This window comes from Equus caballus, chromosome 15, assembly GCF_041296265.1.
Source record: "Equus caballus isolate H_3958 breed thoroughbred chromosome 15, TB-T2T, whole genome shotgun sequence".
NCBI classification, from domain to species: domain Eukaryota; kingdom Metazoa; phylum Chordata; class Mammalia; order Perissodactyla; family Equidae; genus Equus; species Equus caballus.
The window spans coordinates 59721981-59744575 of NC_091698.1; the positions used below are offsets into that span (position 1 = coordinate 59721981).

Here is a 22595-nt window from a genome sequence, read left to right on the forward strand (position 1 = left end):
CCATGACAAGGACTGTGGTAGCTGGATGATGTACAAAGAACAGAGCTTGAAAGTAACTGTGCAGCTAGACTCTCTTTAGGTAGTAGTAGACCGACTCTTCAGTGTTGATGCGGTTCCCCTCCACAGCTTAATAGTATAAATTGCCACAGCCAACGGGCCTAGTATCCTATGTCTTGGAGGACTTGCCATATTTCTCGTGGACTGTTGAGACCGTTGAACTTTGGAACTAGGGTGGCAATGAAGAACCTTACAACAACTAGTGAGATAGCTGTTATCTCCGTCTGATGTGAGGAAACAGGCTAAGTGAGGTTAAGTTGTTCAAACTCACAGAGCTAATTAGCGTCAAACGCTAAACTTGCTAGCCCAAAGTCTAAGTCAAACAGCCTTTATTCAGTGCTGCACTTAGTACAGCATACTTTATATTTCCATATGGTTACAACCTAATATTCTCCTTTAATTGCATAAAAAGATGAGAAATTTTTATCTTTTAGAAGTTAATATATGAATTCCTCACAGAGGCGCCATGAACTTGTTGGGACTTTACCTTGATAAGCCAGCTCGAAGTAGGCAGATTCTTTCCAAGAATGGCTAAGAAGATTTTTAATGGAGAATCAGTTTGCCCTTAAGGTAGAGGAGGGATGAGACAACACGAAGCTTACCACAGAGTGAAAACTCTGGAAATTAGCAGAGTAATTAGACTCACCATCTCCTCAGATCGTGAGCATGGATGTTTGAGGCAAACTTATCTAGGTCTCTAGGATAAAGGAAGCCCCTGCTGGCATCCAAGAGAATACTATTCCAGGTGTTTCTTGAAAGCAGTCAGCACCATTAGTCAGGAACCAAAGCTGTGTTTACTCACATGGTAGTGGTAGACATTAACAGTGCATTGAACTAAAGAACAATCATCCCATTAGACTGTCAACATTTTACTATATGTCACATAAGATGATCTGAGTTTTCTATGATGCCTTGAGCATGTGCTAGGAGCTTAAAAGGCATTCAATTAAAAAGCTTAGATTCTGATTGTTAATCTATAAGCTTCAAATGCTGGGTAAAAATGTTCTAAGATATGTAAATTAACCTTTGTTCCATGGAAAATGAGGCCATAAACTAATAAATTGGTCACATAAGAGAACGGTGCCACTCACTTTTATTGATCAACATATTGGACAATATCAATATTTAGCCTCTGGGCTGTCCATCTACTATGTCATTTAAAGTTGAGAATAATGCTAAGTATAGGAAGCCTTATTCCACAGTCTTATTAGTGATTTCCAAGAAATATGTGTACTCTCTGAGCATGTGTGTATGAGACCAAGTTTTCCATTTCTTCAGTATTTCCCTTCCAGTATATTTCCTTCTGATGACTCATGTTTTAATAATAAATAATCAAATTAAGTTTAATTTTAATCTATATGAATTAAAAGAACAAGTGAAAGATTTTATAACGCAAACTAATTTTAAAATATTCTTAAATATCATTCTAAATTTTTTGTGTATGTGACAAAGACTAGCCCTGAGCTAACATCTGTTGCCAGTCCTCCTCTTTTTGTTTGAGGAAGATTGTTGCTGAGTCAACATCTGTGCCAATCTTCCTCTATTTTATGTGGGATTCTGCCACAGCATGGCTTGAGGAGCAGTGCTAGGTCTGCGCCCAGAATCTCAACCTGGGCCACAAAAGCATGCAAACTTAACCACTATGCCACTGGGCAGGCACCCTCATTCTAAATCTTTAACTACACTGTAATAGAGAATGGTGTGAATTGAGGCATCTCTGAATATTAAATCCCTCATTATGAGAATATTTAAAAACATGGCTTTGTGTTATATTTGAGATAATGAATCATCTGTATTAGTATCATTACCATCATCATACAGGAGCACTAGGATATTTAGTGAACATTAGAAATCTACTCAATTTAGGAAAAATATTTTGAAAAAGAAAAAACACTATGAGATTAAATAATTTATTACCATTGCTAAGATGAACACATATACTTGATACTCAATTTTATGCAGAACTTTAAAAAAATAGTTTTAATACAGTATCAAAATTTACACAAGTATTTTGTCAAAAGACCAGTGTTCCTTGTATTAGCTTCTGCAGGCTCTATGCAGGCACAAAAACTTGTTTTCAACGTCTTTCTGGTGTAGGAATACAACAATTTAAGGATAAAAGCTTTTCTATGAGGGAAGGTGTAAATAGAGCAAGCAATTTTCTTTTACAGAGTAATAATATTTTAAAAATATATAACATTTTAAAAGAAAGATAGACTTAAATGGTAACCCAATTACAATAATTAGAGAGATAATTCTATACTAAATTAATTCATAAATATTTTCTGAAAACAGAGGGCTGGCTTTTCATCACAGTAACATTTAAAAAAAGTATAATGAAATTTCTTCACATTCCTTCTAAATGACAATTAATACACTGTATAATGATTCTGTTTAAAAACGACAATAACAGCAACAGAGAATATCTGCTATGAATAAAATCTTAGTAATTTAGAAGAAATCTGAAAACTGGGAATTGTTGCATTCCTACTTTTATAATCTTAAACTACAGTAAAAACTTAGCATTCTGTCACAGGCCTCTTGCACATTCATACAGGAAACTATCATTGCATTTGGATAAACATAAAATACCTATCATAGCATTTCCAATACACACAGTCTAATATTTTATATATATATATACCAAAAATAAGAAAGAAACTAAGCAAAGCTAGCACACCTCTTTTTCAAACCTCAAGCAATCTGAACAAGAGCTTTTAGCCTCAATAATGGACATGCGTCAGCTTCATAAAACGTTAGATAGCTGCTGTAGGCAAAGAAAGCTTTTTTCATAAATGCAGTGCAATATTTTAAAGTTTACATAAAGTTTATTAAATATAACAGCATGTCTAGAAACTAAAGTGTAGAAATTGACATCTCACAGCTGGAAACACTTAGAAAAATTATGTTTGCTTCTTCTTTAATTGAAATTGTTAATATTAACATCAATGGATATGCTGAATGAATATGGAGGTTGATATGTCCCCAAGATGTGTCTTCATGAACAATACATCAAGATTAAAAGAAAAGATATATTTATTTTGATCAGCTGAAATAAATGGTACTCTCTGATAAGCACTCTATAAAGTCTTGCTACCCTTCTAGCTGGTAAGGAGAATTTATGTGGCATTTTTAGCACCTCAAAAGTCAAAACAAAACAAAATCCCAGAAACCTAATCTTATCTTGCATCCAAATTAATTATGTAACAGGAACTAGTATTTTATTGACTAAAATATAAGAAATAGGTGCCCAACTCTCAAACTTGGGAAGCTGGAAGACACCTCTTCTTATCTTCAACACAACATGGTAGAAAACTCCCACCGTTATATGCAATGAGTCAACTCTATCAAAACCACTGAGGCTCTACTAGACTCTCCCAATCATGCAGGTTTCCCAATAACAACCTTAGATCTGAGGAGTCAAAAACGTTTTAGTTCTAATGAAAATATTAGTACCAAAATGGTGATCTTCAAAGCTACCTTGAGATTGACTGTCCTAGACATTGAAGTGAGAGACATTAAATACAGCTTTAGTTATACTAAAGGTTTTAAAGGGAAAATATGTGCAATGTACAATCACTCCATGTTATTCCATGAGTCCAGGTTTGTGGAAATCCACTCTTTTCTTTTCTCTCTCTCTGGCAGTGGTGATCTCATGTTTGAAAGAGAGTGCTTCTCACATTGGTCCTTTGTACTGGTTTCCAGACAAATGTTGCCTAATTCCAGGACAGGAACCTGCAGCATCTCCAAGTTTCCTCCATACAACCTTAAAAAAGATAAAAGGAAAAAAGAATAAGTACCTTTATTGTCCTCTTCCACAAAGAGATCTGTGGTTTTCTTATGGGGGATGTATGAGAGGTGCAAAGAGGAATGCAAAGACAACAGACAAAATATCCACATGAATAAGCTCAAACACAAACAAAATGAAATGTGATGCAAGCTTCTAAATCACAAGAATTGGTCAGTAGATGGGACTACTACCCTTGTTAGCAACCAGCGTCAAAATTAAAGAACCATATGCCAACTTAATCTAGTTACATGAGTGGTCCTTAACTCTGGCTGCACACTATGCATGCACTTGGAGAACTAATCTTAAACAGTAACTCCCACCCTCAGAGATTAACTGCATTGGTGGAGGTGAGGCATGCTCATCTGTATTTTTTTTACAGCTCCCAATGTGATTCTAACATGTAGCCAGAATTAAGAGGCCATGAGCAAAATCATCCCGGTTCCTATATTATACCTCCATAACAAGGGATACCAAAATGTTTAATCCACTAAGAACCAAGAAGGAGCTTTTGTTCTTGAGCCATTTAAACCCAAGCTGGCAGATTAGGGCCAGTAGTAAATTTCCCTGGTTTTCCCAGGCACAATTGAGGGGGCCTCAATTGTCCTAAGTCTTAGCTACCAAACAGTATGATCTCTAAGATTACCAAAACAGAAAGCATCCAAATGCGGGGAAAATATAAGAATAAATTCAAGCAACAGTGAGATAGATACAATTACAATATGTTAAAAATTGGGCCATTTTAGAGGAACAATAGCAAAAGGTGAGACTAAGACTAATATAAGTGTAAAATAAAACCACTGAATTCACCAACGATATACCAATATACTAACATTAACTGGAAAACACAACACATACACAGAATAATAGTCATAACCCTTCTAGAGTGTTTCACTATAAGGATTATGTTCAGATTGATAAATTCCACAAAAATTTACATTGCTTTAATATGAACACAAAACCAGTTGGTTCTTTAATTATTCATAGATTGCGTTTCTTTCTTTTTGTTTTATTTTTCTTTTAAATAGAGCATGAACTCCAGGGAAACCCAATACTATTCATAGTAATACACAAGAATATAGGGTTCTGTCTACCTTCATTTCTAAGCCAATGGAACTATTAGTCTCTGTTTTAGCAGACACTATTATGCGGTAGAAATGTCCCGTCACATTTGAAGGGAGTTATAGTTGTGGTCCTGAAATATTTGGAAAGTAATGAAATAGCGATAGATGGCTCAAGCTGTACACAAGGGAGTTAGGAAAGTCTCATTTCTTAATAATTGACTGTGAAGAGGTACAAACACTTAATCAGGAAGCCAAGGGATGCTATGGACTTCCCTTTTCTAGTCCTTAAATGGCATATACAATTACTTCTACCCAGAATGCTGTGAATGCCTGGTTTAGAAGCAGAGAATGACTCAAAGACCTCAAAGGATGATAGACACAAAGCATTAGATGGTTACAACTCAAAAGTGCAACTCCTCAAGTATTCAAATATAGGATGCAATGGGCCTTAACCCTGAAATAACTTAACCCTGAAACCACAACTCAAAGCAGGCAGAACTCTGAAATAAGCTGATGATACTAAGGTGGACACAGAGTAGTGACTTGTTAATAACTAAAAGAGCAGAACAGATGGGTGTCTGCGATTGTGGCTAAAATGACCAGTCAAGTGCTTCAACGGTGCTCAGGAAATTTACAAGAGCCAAAGAGACACACCTAAGATAAAACCATTACTACAAAAAGATAAATTTATTGTTTCTTAGAGGGCAGTTTATTGATTTCTGTGGCAGTTTAGGAAGAGAATAAAAGGACTGTGTGCTTACTAATCACCACGATGGTGCTGTGAATAACAGTCTTCCTTCTACAGATATCAACAACTCCTCTCCAAGAGGAATATTAGAAACTGAGGCAAAACTATTGTCTTAAGCTCTACCCGAGTCTTCATATTGATCTCACATTATGAGAAAGCTTTATACTTCTGTGACATTTTTATAAAGGCACATAGTTCCTCCAATAGGTTTGATAATCTTAGTTTCTAAGAAATTACTTATCTATGAAACTGTCTCACAATCTGTGGTTTTCTTTATTCTCCAGTATTTGCTATGTGTTTTTAATGTTCGTATAATTTATAATTGTGACACAAATATTTTAAATCAACACATTTTTTTCCTGGCTTTCAAATAGTTTTCAAATATGAGTACAAATAATCAGATCTAGGCTGTCATGCATTTTTCTCAAATTTGGGGGATTAAAGACAAGAGTGGACAGTTAGAAAAGCCCTAGAGAACTTTTAAAGGTGAACAAAGAAGGCAAGCTTTTCTCTTTCTGAACATATAGAGAAAAACAACAATACCACTGCATGTGGCCTTTTAAGGCATTTTTGGAAATACAGGCAAACAAAAAGATCAACGCAAAATGAATCAAGATCTAATCCATTAGTGGGTCCCTATTGTGACTTTGAAATAAATTTTCTAATGTCCAGAAATCTTTCATCTAAAAAAAAAATAAAGAAAAGAAATAATCTGGCATTTTGTACGCCATGGAGATGGTCACCTCTGTAAGGTGCATTGGGAAGTCCCCAGATTCACCACACTTAGGAAAGTGGAAAGAGCCGATCCCCAGAGGAGATCTGGGCATACTCCTGACTTCACTGTTCATTAGAGAATAATCTGAGCAAGCAACAACTTTGGGATCCTAGTTTCCTCAAACACACCATGTGAGTATGGGGTTCTTAGCCAGGGGTTCCTATCCAAATCACCCAGGGTCTAGGGGGAAACCCATACACCTGAATTATGAAGGAGCTCCACATACTACTCTTCGGAGAGCCACTGGGGGATGACCACTATGATCCCTTCTAGTTTGATACTTCCTAATGTCTGAACTTTATTTCTCATTCTATTGCCAACAGAAGAGAAGCAACAGGCATTCCTAGGTGTGTGGCTCAACTTTTAAATTTATCTGAGGGAAATATTCAAATTGCAAACCTTAAGGACAGGCTGAAAAGCTACAGAAGGTGAACAGTGATGCATTAGGAAATTATGACATCTAGAAATAACGACCTTTTGAAAACAGACAAAAACAGATATGCAGGAAAGAAAAACAACTGGGAAAGGGTTGCAAAAGAAAAACAGCCACAACATAAGCAAGTGGGAGACTAAAACCCTTGCCCCAGCACATAGAAAATGCCCATGGGATCTATTATGTAACATTTACTGGATTCCAAGAAACTTAAAGGTAAATAAGTGAGAAAAACCTAATAACCTAAAGCTTAAAGGTATTTCTACAGTTCTCATATCCTAATGGACAAAGAATATGAGGATAAAAGTACAAATATAAAGCAAATTAAAATCAGTGCTTAATATAATCTACCATGAATTTTTGCTTTTAACAAATGCCTTCCTTTACAATGTTCTATTTAGCTATTAAGCTTCACTAACTATATTCTTGATTAAATGATACATCCATGCATATTACTCAAAAAATTAAAATTTAGTCAGAGATTAATAATAAAATCCAAAGCACATTAATGATTACATAGAACATGTACCATGAAAATGGCATGTGAATTGTTTCCTGTCTTCCTTCTCTGACTTCATAGACAGATTTCTATCTATCTCTTAAGTTTATATCTATCTCCTCTTAGTATTATCTGAGTTTGTGTCAAACACTGAAAGGTAACTACTTTGCATGACATGAGGCACACATACGATATGCATGAAGAACTAAGCAAATATTACCTATTAAGATGGTGACTTTTTTGCCAAGTACAGTTAGAAAGAAATCCGAAGAAGGCTTTGTTTTCTTTGTTTATCACAGGTTTTTAAACACTGATCTTAAAAGTTTGAGGCAAAGACCCATTTATCTTTATCAAAACTAGTAACATTTTAGACAATAAAGTGATTATTTAGAACTTTCATCATTCATTGTGAAATACAGAATTGCCTGATTATCACTTACCTGAATATTTTATAACATGATTATTGTGTTAATAAAACTGCAATAAAATATACTCAAGATAAAAACAAAGGGAGTTGGTTTTATTTTTATACAAAAATATGAAGGCATTTGGCCAGCATTTTAAAAGTAGGTATTCACAAAGCAGTGACTAAGCTACGATGAGGCTTTAACACAGAATACACAATAAAGCACGTTAAACTTACATTGCACATTTCTCTGACTATAGCTTTTTCTGTCTCACTAAGGTCATGTTCATACTCTTTACCCTGTTGACGATCTATAGTTTCCTGAACATCCAAGACCTGGATTTGTTGAAAAAGAAAAGCAAATTTCACATGGAAAAAAACTTGTTAGTTATGAATAAAACCATCAAGGAGCTCCACTTTGTAAAACCTTTAGTTTTCTCCGTGTCTGCATATCAGAGTGGATTAGTATAAGGCAAAATCTTTTAAAATAGTTGACTGTTCTGAAACCTATCTGGAATCAATTCTGCTTGATTTTCAAATGGCCATTATAAAGCAATCTATTGCATTGTTAATAGTCAATTGTATCCATTAAAGTCTAAAATAATTAGCTACATTTGGTTAATTTGGTGATTAAGATAACCTGTGTCAACCATTTGGAGACAGTCAATAATTCTTGCTCCATTGTAAAGATGGGCAATATAATTAATTATATGCCAAACAGTCCAAATGATATGTAGACATGGCCTAGAGAAAAGATAACTAAAAAAGATGATAGTGATAGGTGAAACTGGTCAGAACCCAGGAATATGTACAAAAGAACTCTTGTTAACATTAACACTACTGACGTCACAGCTCTTGCCTGGACATGTTCCCGGTGCCTAGGAAAAGACTAGAGAGACAGCTTTTTGATAGTAGCAAAGAGAAACACTGGTTCCTTATAGAGAAAATATTTGAGCAACACTTTGAACATTTTTCATTACAGCAAAGTGTCTGGGGATGAGATGCTTTTAAACAATTTTAGAGGCTTATGATTGCACTTCTCTACATTATCCCTAAATGGATTGAAAATAATATTTCTTTAAAACTGTCTGTAGAGTTTACATGTCAATACTTTCTATGGTAAAAGAGGGACAAAATTTTGGCTTTGAGTGCTGTTTGTTATTTTTCTATCAGTTTATAAACCAACATTAATGTAGCACAAAATAACTGATGCTTTTCCTAAAAGCTCCTGCAGAGTTCACACTGAACTGTGACCCTACTCAACTCCTTGGTTCTGTTGTCATCATGGTCAATGCTGATGGCCATGTCTAAAGGTGTCACCTGAGAATTTGTACCAAGAAGTAGTTGAGCCAAAATAAATTACTTAAGCATGCAGTGGGACCTTCATGTCAAGTTCACAGATTCTGAGACTACGTTGATATTTACTAGAGATCAATCCTGTAATAATCTAATTCACAAACTACTCTCTTGTTAACTCAAAACTTCTAGCCATTATTATTATATAGATACCACTTCTTTAAAGTAGAATACGACAGTAGTAAATGAAAGGCTCACCTGGCACTCAATTCAGTTAGAGTAGTTTACAATCTTTATACACTTAGACGACAGCATTGACTACGCTCCGTGAATATTCACAGAAAACTTAAAGAACTCCTGGAACAAGCTCATTGCCTACAAGTTCAACTCATAATGCACCTTAGAAAAGGGTACTTCAAATCAGTTAATTTCTACTAAATGAAGTGGTGCTCCAATTAATAGTTAGAAATTTTAAAGCAAGAAAAATGTGCCGTTATTGCAAGTGGGCTAATTTCTGACACTGATTTACAACACTTCCCCCAACCATGACCATAAAGTTTATGAAAGCATAGAGATTTTTTTTGTGAAATCCATAGATGAGAAACTGAGCTATTGTTCTAATTATTCCTTCAGAACAGAAAAATCTTAGGATACAAATCAGCTCTAGATTGGTGACTTTCAAAAACAAAATATGTTGGGCGCCTACATCTCTTTTTCACGTTGTCACATTCTTAAGATGCATTTCCCATAGGTTATGTTTGCACATATTTCTGTTTCACGACACAGTTAACTAATGGAAGCAAAGACATCCTATATTCAAGAGCCTCCAGTTATCCAATAAAGACACTTCAGTTGCTCAGTATTACCCATTCTGCCAAGCAAGGACACTTACATGCTCTGATTATAACATAATATCTTCCTCTCTCGAGATAAAATTTTATATGAAAATTAGAAAATGAATCCAGAGAAAATTGAAGAGCTCTTCCCTGCCCTCCCTTTCCTCTTAGGCCATACTAACACAGCTGCACTGAGAAATTTAGGAAAGACTGCAACGTGACCCACTATGCTGATCTGATTCAAACTGCACTTCCCATTTAATAAGCAACAGGACGTAACAACCTTCAATTTGAAAAGTAGGGTAACGTGCTGCTTTTGGAGTATGTGCAGACACTAATACTACAGGAGTGAAGTCACTCTCTGGTCCATTTTTCATTGCTAAAACATTTTTCAGATAGCTAGCGCCTGGTTTATGCTAAAGTAACAGCATGTTAAACAGGCTGTTCATGCTAAACAACATCCCAAATGCTGTTAGAGAGAGCAAGATGGTTGTCATTCGATAAATCAGCAACTACCAGACGCAGGGCAGCACCCCTCATTCTGGTGTGCCTTCTCACAAATTCATCTAGGTTGCTCATTTTGTGCGTTATCTCAGCCAACACAGGAAATGCCAAGTGCGTTGCCACCAGCCACCAGCATGGTTCTGCTACCTTCTCTCTAAAATCAGTATATGCTTGGGAGAAGCAAACTCATTTCGTCTAAATTACAGCAAAATATAATGAGGGAGCTAAATCTTCTGCTAAAATCTAATCATCCCAAATCAAATAAATATTTTGAAGTTCCCATCTACTTCATTGCTTTATGCATGCCAAGGAAAGTGGGGCCCACTCCGCAAGAGAGAATCTTCAGGCTGTTGATAAATCATTCTGAAACCAAAACAATTTTAGAAAAGTTGTGAAACTCACGTGGCAAGTACAAGACTGAAGCACTTGACCTACTCTTTGGCTCAGCAAGGTTTGATCACGGCTATGTGTTAGGAATTACACATAATTTAAAGGACAGTGTTTCATACTTTGGAATTGATGAAACTTTAAGGAACTGTCTTAATTTTTAAGATGATTTTTATTGCCTACATCAGTTTCTTCTCTTAGATGGGTAAACATTTATATTGCTTATTTATTATTAATTTTACCTATTGTGCTTATTTATTAATTTTACTTATTGGAAAGCTCATTATTGGTAAAGAAAAATAAAGGATAAATTTCAGCCAAATCTTTTTTGAAGTCATTGCACAATCTGAAGTAAAAGCCAAAAATAAAATAGCCTTATGAATAAGACCATATATCTATTTTCTAATACTTTAGAGAAAGGAGCATTAACTAGAGTTTGAATTTCTATTTAGTGGAGAATAGAGCAGGTTTTTGTTTATTTCAATACTTTCTTTTAGTAAGTTGCACAATGTACCTTCAATTGCATAAAAAAAATATGGTATCCTTCCTTATTTTGGCCAACTATTAACTCCCTATATTTGAAGACATCCCTGCTACAAACAGTGCACATAAAATACCTATAACAATATTTTACACACATGTATATACATGCACATCAGACTTGAACTTCGATGCAGATAGATATGAATCACATTACTCAAAACAAAATGGTAAAACTAGAGATTCAACCATAAGTACTCAAACCCACTGTTAGTTTAAAAAAAATTAAAATCATACTTCAAAAATTAAGATAAAAAAGTTATAGCAAAAGGGGTCAAAAAATAAAGTATCTGTGGTTAAAACAAGACTGTGAGGACTACCAGACTACAGCGAACAAGCCACAACACAACTGAAGTTCTGGATAAACGGTTGTACACAGTTGGTTACCTTAAGAGAATGTACCACGGGTTCAGGCTGCTGAGAAGGTGTGGCATGTCCACTGAAGCTAGCTGGAGAGTTGGGTGAACTGTTACTCCCATCAGCCCCTGATGACAACCTAAAAGAACCCTTAGTAGAAAATCAACAACTTTGTTATTAAAACAAAAGTCGTTTATAACTGCATAGATGTCATTCAATATTCAATTTCACTGCCAAATAAGAATTAGCCACTGTGTTAATTTTTTTCTAGCCTGTCCTAAGATGCTGTCCACCTGTTAATTGAAATACACTTGCTGCTTGACCAGCAAGAAAACTTAACCAAGAGCCATCCCTACACATATCCAGATGTCATTTCTGATTTACCACAGAGAGCAATGCCCCCTAAGGAATGCCCATTAAGAGCATTTCAAGAATGACTTTTGAAACTTAAAGATACTCAAGAGTAGGGAATTTGTGAGTTACTCCACAGTGGAGTTAAACATGCTCACTCAGCAAGACAAATGCCATATTCCATATGTCTCAGAAAATGCAGACACATCACATTCTTGCATTGGAGAAACTGTGTCTCTTATAAAACCCTTCTTTGAGGGAAAGCCCTATAGCGGAGCATTTTCCAAAGAGATTTAACTAAATTCAACACTTTCTTTAAGAAAGAATTCTCTTATTTTCTGGTCTTTTTAAATATGAAAAACAAAATAGATCACAAATTACGTATTTGTAGCTTAATGACTCTTCAAATTAATTGCTGAGAAATCAGAACCTGGGCATGATTAATGTGACTATGAGTGAGTCATAGTCACTCATACAGGAACTGGGGAAAAAAGCAAAAACTGCACTTTTTCTAGGGGTTGCTTGGGGAAAGACTAATGGATCAGGAAAGAAGAAGAGCAGTAGTTATCCACCCTCCTAGAGAAAACAGTCTAACAGGAATTTTCCAAACCTGTTTTTATGGAGATCATTACAGAGAGCCTGAGAGATTTTAATTTCTGTTCATCAACAAATCTAATTTTTTTCAGGCCTAATAGATTAATAACTGCTCTATTTCACTTGATCCTATGAATCTAATCCCCTGAGAAGGAGCCACTGAAGGTGCATCATGTGTGGATTCACAAAAAGAAGAAAAAACTGCAGTCTGGGACATTTATTATCCAGCATCTACAGGAGAGTTTCTAGGGTGTGCATTTTAGGGATAGGCGGGAGGAGCTGAGCACAGCAACTGTTATAGGTATGGGTTTTATGCAAACCATACTATTTGTACAGAAATTGACAATTCCCATTGATTTTTACAGATATTATTATTTATGCAACTTGGAATATCTTCTCTCTTCCCTTGTTACTGCCATTTCTTCCTAGGTCCTGGAAGGCTATCCTTGCTACCTCACAAGCCAACTGAGGTCATGTTATCGTCCATACTCAGAGTTATGCAATCAAATCAGGTCCTGCCCCTACCTTCACTAGCCATCAGGGAGAGGAAGCCGTGGATTATGACAGTTAGGTGACCTCTCCAGCTTCTGTCCTCCATTGCTACTAATGATTACATTAATAGCTGATGATAACACAGGACAGCCAACTATATTAGCCCCAACCCTCTCTGGGAAAAAATACTTATAAGATTTGTCCTCCTGTACTTGTAATTCAGATCAAATCAGACATAATAATACCCGATACAAATAATAGAAGAGAAACTATTTGAAGTTTAAAGATGGTTAACACCCATTCCCCCAACCCAAGCACCAAATTTTGGACTCCTCTTCCTCTGTGGAGAGCAAGTGTTTCCAAAACGAAGGAGTTATAAAGGAAGCTCTTCTTCCCTGAATAGCTCTGCTCCTCTACTGTTCTCTTTCCCTACTGGCACCACCCATTTGAACTCTCTTGAAAAGGCTTCTGAGGTTACACAGAATTCACGTCACTTCTTGGGACCCACCACGGCACAGCCGTTTTCCCTCTGACCAGTAATCTAACTTGGCAGGCAATCCTCCTTCCCCTCTGCACTACCCTCCTTCCGGTGCTTCCTTTCAAACCCTTTTCTGCCCAGCCCCTCTGTTTCAAATGTTCCTTTCCCAGACCCAGCAAAATGGTAGGCATATCATTGCCAGCATGCTTTTGCTTGGACATGGGGCCTCCAGCTTTCAGGGCATTTTGGTTTAAAAGAATTTCTAAAATCAATGATAAGTTGCTTTCCTAAACCAAGTCCTCTGGGAAACTGAGCACTGTTTAAACTTGAGGAGAGTCCTATTCTACTCTTATCTATTCAGAAAAAAAAAACACTCTTATTAAAGAAGTTTCCTTAAAATAATAATAATAATAATAATAATAAAAGGCTACAATAGGAACTACACAGAGGGGAAAAACATCATTCAGGGATTAAAATTCTACTACAAATTTATTTTGCAAGCCATGGACTAGTAATCACCAGAAAGACCAAGTTTCCTTTTCATGTGGTTTTTGTGAAGTCGCAAAGGTAACCAAATGCCTGGTAAAGTTTTACACCAACAGGTGCTAAACAGTTTTCTACATTAGAACAAAATCAAGCACCACATTCTATCACATCTAATTTATAGTTACTATAAAATAAAAGGTTAGATTTCTATGTGCTTAGTCGAGTCAGAATATTTAGAGAATTATCTATGTTCAATCAATATATACTCTCAGTTGACTAATACATTTTCACTAAAGTATTTTTTTAAAATATGCTACTGAGTGAAATAGCAGTACAACAATGATTTTAAACAGTCCCTTGGAGTTTATTTGAATAAGATTAAGCCCATTTATTTAAACTGTAACTTGGCTGGCTCAGGAGACAGGGAATTTTAAAAAAAGGGAAATCTTAATAAAAGTGGAAATGTGATTCCCAGCTTCAGGGTGGCTTGTTTTCAAGCTCCACATGGTCACATGGTGCACGTACCACCTCTTGGGGCAGCAGGCAATTTGAAAGGGCAAGAAATATTTCTGGGCTGGTCTAGAGACATTTGATGGTGTCTAACAATCCATTTTCAAGGCTTCTATTCTTTTTAAACTCCTTTCTATGAAAGGTGCAGGGTACCTTTGTGCTTCTCCAATGTTTGGGGTTACTCAATTTTCACCCCTCAGGTTCAGGAAAGAAACACCGAAGGTGACTGTTAAGGAGATGAGAGATTCTACTCCCATCTTCCCTCCCCAGATTTAGATACAGAGCAAATTTCTTTCATGTGTACAGACTTGCTCTCTACCCCCCAAGTATAACTTTTCCTCTAGCAATAGAAGTCATCTGGTTATGCACAAGACAAATGCAGCAGCTGACTCATCTTCACTCACCGGGAGAGTGGGCAGGCATCGTCCTATTCCTCGGCACCCTTGCCACCACTGCAAGACCCGTCGGGCTCTGGGCCCCCAGCCTTTCTCCATATTTGAGCTGTTTCTAGTTGGAGGTTGCCTTCTATTCTGGGTGGCCTTATATTTGGAACAATATAGTACAATCACTCAGAAAAATACTGTTTCCCAAGTCTCAAGAAAGCAGATAGAACAAGAAGCTTAGTGAAATGAACCACAATGACCACAATGGCAAGCTATAACATGCACCTCTAACTAGGGAAAAAATTAAAATAAAAACAAACTGAAGTTCTGTATATTAGAGCTAAGATCGATTTTTTAGAGTTTTTGACAAAGATGTAACTAATTCTCAAGCTATCAAAAAGGGGTAGACGGTACTGCCAAAATTCCAGAAAAAACAGAAGCTATTAAAACAACTTTATTTTGTTGGTTTTATTTGTGAGAATTATCAGAAGTCTTCGAAGTATTTAAAACTGTACCTTCAGAACTTAACAAAATTATTTGAAATGCAACTGGAAGCACTATGCCCTTTTGTTAGGAAACACAGGTTGGGTAGATTATATTCAATAACACTCAGAAAAACTTACACTGCATCAAATTCTCAGCAAAATGTCTGCACATTAAAGAGTATATAATGAACTAAGAGGTCACTATTGCATTAAAATAACTATTTTACATGAGACATAGACATAATTATCAAAATTTCTATTAATAGGTTAATTCTCAAATTTCTGTATTGGTTGGAACTAGAGATATCACATAACTGGAATAAAAAGAAAATACAAAAAAATTTTTTCCCTAAATTTGTTTTTTCCATGACCAAACTGTGTAATTCTATTAAAATGATTGGAAGCAAAATAAACTTATTTGAACATAATTTCTTCTCCCTGCCAACTTTCACTAAGACCTTTATCTAACAACGCTATGTCCTAAGGAATAAAAAGAAAATTGTAAATATAGAAAGTTCACAAAATAGCCCAAAAATTCCAGTGTGTAAATGTTTATGTAAATTTTAGGAGATTAAAAAATGAGAAAATTTTCTAGTTCTCATTGATCTGTTTTCCTAGAAGTATGTGCTCTATTGTGAATAGCACAGTCTTATTGTCACTATTCTCTGACTTTGGGAGGCTGAACAATAAAGAAAATGTACCATGGTCTTAAGTGAAGTAAAAAAGAAGAGCAATGATGACTAGCAGTTGGTACCCACAAAACTCTCTTCTGAATCTATGAACTCAGTACCAGTCACCTATCAAATAAATAAGTCACACATATTCCTCACACATAACAGAGAAAATTACGTATTTCCACTTGGACCATAATGATCATTTCATCATAGCAACACTGATTTGATTTTAATAATCATTTCATAAGTCAGTGTCTAATTTATTTTTATAATCAAAAAAAGTATGTCCAATAATTGGTAAAACGACTGATGGCTTAAAATTCACCTCTCACCTCAATCTGGATAGCTCCATTTCTGAGATGATCATTGACAAGTAATGCAAATTTTTTACAAATGAGTTCTATCTTCCAGATTTGGTTCTCTCCATGATTTACATATCTTTCAGATCTTACGTTTTTTGGATTCAACAAGTGAGTAAACCATACAGGAATTCCTACTTTCATTCTTCCTTAATGTGTAGTGAGGTTCGATCCCAATGCCTCTCCACTTTAACAAAGTTTATCATTATCATACCCATGAAATCTAAGATCAAATCCATAACCATTTAGAAGCCTGCTGGAAACAGTAGCTAAATCATTTAGCTAGAATGTAAAGAATGCACAATATTTTCCCATTTTCAGGAAGTAGATAGGACACAAAATAATAGCTATGCCTTTAAGCATCTTGTAAAAGGTTCTTTTTAAACATATTAAATATAGATTGTATAGTGTAAAATCTCATTAGAGGGGACAATAAACGTGAGCCAGATTTTGGAGGAAGAATAAACTACTTGATAATATAACCATTTTAAAAGAAAAGGTGATCTTCTAGAATCAAGATTATTGACTTTCTACTCATGCCAGCAACTTCTTTTTTTAATTCAAGTCATGGAAAAATGTGTTCTGGATCAGCTATCATTTTTGACCTTCAAGTAAACTATATATGAATGGTATTTATACACTAATGAAAGCTTAGCTCTTGGCTAGCTCTACAACTGTCAATCATGCTACTTGATAAAGAGAGCTTCATAAAATATAACAAGCCTTCAGTAACTCAGTGGTTGGAGTTGTTTCTGGCAACTTCGGAACTCAAAATGGGGGAACCCAGATTCTGGCTGTCAACTGGGAGAATAATTCCAAATAACCTTAAGAAAGTCAGCTTCTATTTTCTGAGGAATTCTGTTTTGCTTAGTTTTGTTTTCTGCAGTTTTTCAAAATTCCAAATTTATAAAAAAAGAATGCCTGAATGACCCTACCATTCCAATAGAAATCTGTACTCGTCGGCCATTTTATATAATGGTACAGAGAGTAATTTGCAAATTATTTTAGATATCAGGATGGTCCACCCTCAATGTTAATAGTAATGTTCTGCATCAAGACTGTGTAGGAGATAAATTACAGATTACTTACTATGTGACTATGTGGTAAGTACTCATTATAGAAATCATGAATCCTAATGCTGTTAGCAAATGCCCTAGATCAGGAAACAAAAGCATGCCTTCATATCAAAGAAGATAAAAATATAGTGGTATTTCTATGCCACCTCATATGACATCTGGAAGACCTTCTTCCATAAAAATTGAGCTTTGGGACATTTTCTAGTGTTGTCCTTAAAATAATTGACTTCTCCTTCAAAATTAAGGGGAAAAAATGAAGCCATTCAAATTTTTAAAAGATCATCTAAACAAAAAGAAAATATACTACTCATGGTCTCACTGAGTAAAATTATTATAATTCATAATATGAGTTTTAAGAGAACCGGCAAGATGAAACTATTGTGATTGAGTTGTCTTATTTTGTGGTTATATTTTATTTATTGCTATTTTAGTACAATTATTTTAATTAACACTCTGGAAGTTTCCATTCTTTTGCCTTACAGAAGTATACATTTAAAAAAAAAATCTTCTAAAAGAATAATAGAATATCATGTTGCTATATTTTGTCATGCAAAATATAGCTTCCCATTTAGATATTAGTCAGATGTAATGCATTTGTCACAAACTTTAGAGCCCAGCCCTCTTACCTATTATAGGAAGCCAAATACGGAAGTCTGAAGATTGATCGGCTAAAGTGGTTTCCTGTTAGTTAAAGATGTTTAATTTTTCTAAGTCCTCAGGCTAGGTCAAACCATCATACGGTGCATGATACCTTATTAGAACACATACCTAGTTTAGAAGGGAGGATGAATTCTCTCTTCCCTTATTACAGGGCAAGAGCAGATCCTTTGCTTAATCTCATCAAGATAATAATATTTTGTTCAGTTTGACCAGTCTTCATTCTGACATACTGCAAAGGTAAACTAGTATACAAACAGAAGCTCAGATTAGAAGAGATTTTAAAGTTAACTTTGACAGACGTTTTCCAGAAGATGCCTGTGAATGGGCTTAGAAATGCCAAGAGACCCTCAGCTTTGCTCTAATAGATAATAGTGAGTTGATTACATTCAAAGAAAAGGGCAGTTTTAAATTTAAATTAAGAATCTATTCAATACTGATTTAAAATATCAAATAATTTCTTTTATTTATAGATATTCATTCATTTATTTATTTAACAAATATTTACTAAGCACCCACCTGAGGTAATATCCCATGCTATGCCAGGTAGGTATCTATTCCAACAAAGTTTTTGAAAGAGAAGCAGAGTAAGGCCAAATCATTAACTCTAGGGTCACCTCATCTACGTTCAGATTCTTGATCTGATGCTTAGCAGCCATATGACCTCTCTGTGCCTCAGTTTCCTCACCTATAAAACGTGGGTAATAATGTCCAATGGGACTTTACTCTACGGGTTTGGGTACTTATATGAAAAGAGCTCTTAAAACAGTGCCAGGCTCACATTACATGCTCTATCTATAAGTATTGGCTGTCATTATCATGAATGTTTTTGCTTTGCTTGTCAACCTATTTTATAACTTGTTTGTCAATCTACTTTCACATGTTTATTATTTAAAGCAATACTTCTCAACCCGGGGTGAGTTGGCCCTCCAGGGGGAACACTTGTCAAAAATGTCTGCAGACATTTTTAGCTGTCAAAACTATCCGGTTTCCATTGGCATTTAGCAGGTGGAGGCCAAGGCTGCTGACACTGCACAGGACAGCCCCCACAATGACGAATGATTCTGCCCAAAACATCAACAGTGCTCAAGGTGAGAAACCCTGATTTAAAGAAAGAGATCTATGCTGGAAAACTGAAAAGCAAAATTTCTGGTGACAACTCCGTAGCAGATTTTTCATATGAGGACAAGTTGCCCACATGATTTGGAGCCTGTGATGATTTTCAAGGAAACTCTCTGAGCTTCAGCCCTCAAGTGGTCTGAGTGTAAAGCTATCCATATCTCCACCTTCACAAAGGAAATTACTCTAACAAAAGGAATAGAATTAAAAATACCCAAAACATCCTACTGTAAGAACAACTCAAGCAGAAACAGAATACAAAATGGGCAGGCCCAGTGCAGTGGTCATAAGAACAAAGAGCCCTACGAGCGGGGACAGACAGCAAGTTGCAGCACCCTGAAAATCCAGACACCACTTCCACAGAGGATAAAACTGGCAGAAGATGTTTTGTGGACGTGACGAAAGAAAATAAAGCTCCTTTGGCAATACAACAGGTAAAGAGTCTGCACTTAACTTCAAGCAGTCACACTAGGAAAGAATAAAATTGCCAGCAAATAGAAACGAGGGCCCTGACGTACGAAACAACATCCCAGCGAAGATGAGACCATCTTTTGACACGCAGAGGGAAATCAGACAGAAATCTGGACCAGAACAGCGACCATCCTCTCCTTCACATGTGGCTAAGGGCTGTAGTCCATTTAGACGTGGGTCTCCTCAGAAGGTAGGGGACTTCTTGAGGACATCATCTTAGTCACAACAGTTTTCCTACTATATGTTAACACCTATTAAGGCACTAACTGTTGGCCTGGTGCTATTCTCAATAATTTATACTCCATAACGATTTTTTTGGTTTGCGGTCCTAGAAGTCTCCTTCTATTCCATGTACTCATCATTTAGCTCCCTGGGCTGCAAAGAGATCCTGGGGAGGATCAAGATGGTTGGGATGACCCAGGGGTCTTGGGGGGATCAGAGCACAAGTGTGTTAATATTAATAACTGATACAGAAGAACTGGTGCACACAAGCTGAACATCAGCTCTGTGCTCATTTGACTTTCTCCACTTCAGGCACAACTGTGACCATGACAGTTACCTAAAGTCTGCATCTATAATAATAACCCAAGGATTCAGAAACTTGGGATTTTACAAAGTAGCCTGAAAGGTTTGTAGGAATTGTTGATGACTCACTTTGGAAGATTATATGAGTCATGCTATAAATTAACTGTATTGTAATAGAGTTCCAGCTAAAGACAGTTATCTGATCAAGAGAATAGGCTATCTCCTGTTTGATTTAACTTTCTTCTTTTTGGGTTTGGGTTCCAGTGATACTTTTCTGGATCCCATGCTTTTTTTGTCCCACACCAGTGTGATCCAGGATGTCACTCTCTTGATTCTGGTCCCTTATTCATATTCACATTCTCTCTCAAGTCCTGGAATAGATATCTAAAAAAGTTCTTTCAATCCTGGCTCTCCTGATGAACTAGTCATGATCATGCGAACTTTACTTTCATTGACGGATGGAGGTAATTACTACCCTGACTATCCACCTTAAGGTGAGTTGACTAGACTCTTTCATAGCTCAATTTTAAGCCCTATAACATTTTACAGTTAATATTTCCTATATCCTGGAGTTCACTGATGTCTCTGCACTTGACTTTTATTATCTCTGTAATCACGATGACTGGCACTCTATCTGCACATAGTAGTTGCTCAATAAATACTGACTTACTATATTAATGGATTATCAAAATCTTTGTGAGACTGTGGTTTTCCCTGTGTCTCAAAAATGATTGTGTAAATGCTTTGTGTGCCTATGTACTTTGTAATTAGTAGATATTCAATTATTTGTCAAGTAACTAAAGCACACTTTAATGCTAAAGTGGATCAAAATAAGCAAAGCTGACATTTTTCTGCAATGGTCCATATTTGGCAAAACCACACAATTTAAACACAGACTAAATTCCCTCCATTCTTTCTCTCATTAGCCAGTTACTATTACTTGAGCAAAACAAATTTATGCTGAAAGTTTCGAATCACTTCTATCTATTTCTAGGGCTACAGTGAAGCTCAAGTATATTAAAACAGCAATGAAAAAGAGTCTAGGGATGGTTAGCAGATCAAAAGTAGAAATAGACCTTATTATTGGGACATCTAAAGTATATGCTGATTCCCATCAAAATCATTATGTAATAGCAAACATTAAGTGGTGAAAATAAAAAATTATCAAAAGGGATTTCCCAATTTCATTGAGGCCAATCTATAAGTATCAAAGTGTTTACAGCTAAGGAAACTAGAAGGTAATATTTATGCACTCACTCATTTATTATTGTGCCACATAATGGCTAAGACTAAGGTCTGTGGGGTCACAGTAGAGGTGGTAACAAGTTTCAACTCAGAGAACCTGAAGTTGTAGACAATTGTCATGTTCAGGGAAACAGAAGGAGTCCAGAAGAATGTGAGCCTAGGATGCAAGGCACAGTGTAGCAAGAGCTGAGGTTGACATGAAAGGCAGGAGTCAGATCGAGAACATTCTACACCATATGAAGAATTTGAAATTTATTCTAAGCTGAGGCATGAGCTGTGACGAGACCTCATTTGTGTTTTACAGATCACTGTAATAATAATGTGGAGAATGATTTGGGTGGGACCAGGCTAGCTGGGATGAAGTCCAATTAGGAGATTAACAAAGACATTCAAGTGAAAAATGATTACTCATTGTCTACACTGGACAAAAGCAGAAGCAATGAAAAGGATGATATTAATGGATAAAAGGGCAGGACCCTGTGAGCCTTAATGTTTATTTGAATGAGGCAGTGAGGTTGAAAGAGGAATCCAGGATGGCTCCCAGCTTTTTGGCTGGGTACCAGCTAAATGGGCATGCCATTACCCAGGATAGGAAATACCAGGGGAAGTAATATATCTCACTCCTTCATCAGGTTTTTATAACCAAGATCAAAGAGGTAATTAGCAATATAAAGCCCAAAAGCATCTTTCTTACAGGCGCCCCAACAAAAGGTTTTCTTCTGACATGTAAAAGGAAAGAGTTTGCAAAATATTTAAATTGTAAATGATTTTAACTTCATGCCAAGATGAAAATATCTGATCAAACAGTACAATGTTCTTGGAAGGAAAATAAAATAATTTTGAAATATCTGCAACTCCAGGTGAAACCTGCAGATACCTAAATATAGTTCCTAGAAAAAAATAAGTGAAAGTAATTACAGAGGTTAGCAGGATGCCTTTTTACAAGAATTAGGGAGGGCAAACCCCAGGAAGATAAGAATTAATATCTTGAAAGAGCTAAG

The 22595-nt window shown here is 36.0% G+C and overlaps 1 protein-coding gene across 17 annotated transcripts in view; it reads right to left on the reverse strand.

Annotated features, from left to right (window-relative positions):
* Positions 1-1953: 1953 nt before the first annotated feature.
* CCDC85A (coiled-coil domain containing 85A) overlaps positions 1954-22595 on the reverse strand; it is a 179958-nt gene continuing 159316 nt past the window's right edge. For 5 of the 17 annotated variants that reach the window (XR_011426057.1, XR_011426062.1, XM_003362992.5 and 2 more), the window contains one exon: positions 1954-3823. Coding sequence is in view for 8 of the 17 variants with exons in the window: in XM_070235492.1 (XP_070091593.1) it covers positions 3634-3823 (190 nt within the window). In the remaining 9 variants the exon portion in view is untranslated. Of the gene's footprint in view, positions 3824-8006; positions 8106-11719; positions 11840-15004; positions 15140-22595 lie in introns of all 17 variants that reach the window. The other 12 variants (XR_011426064.1, XR_011426059.1, XM_014731159.3 and 9 more) reach the window with 5 other exon arrangements.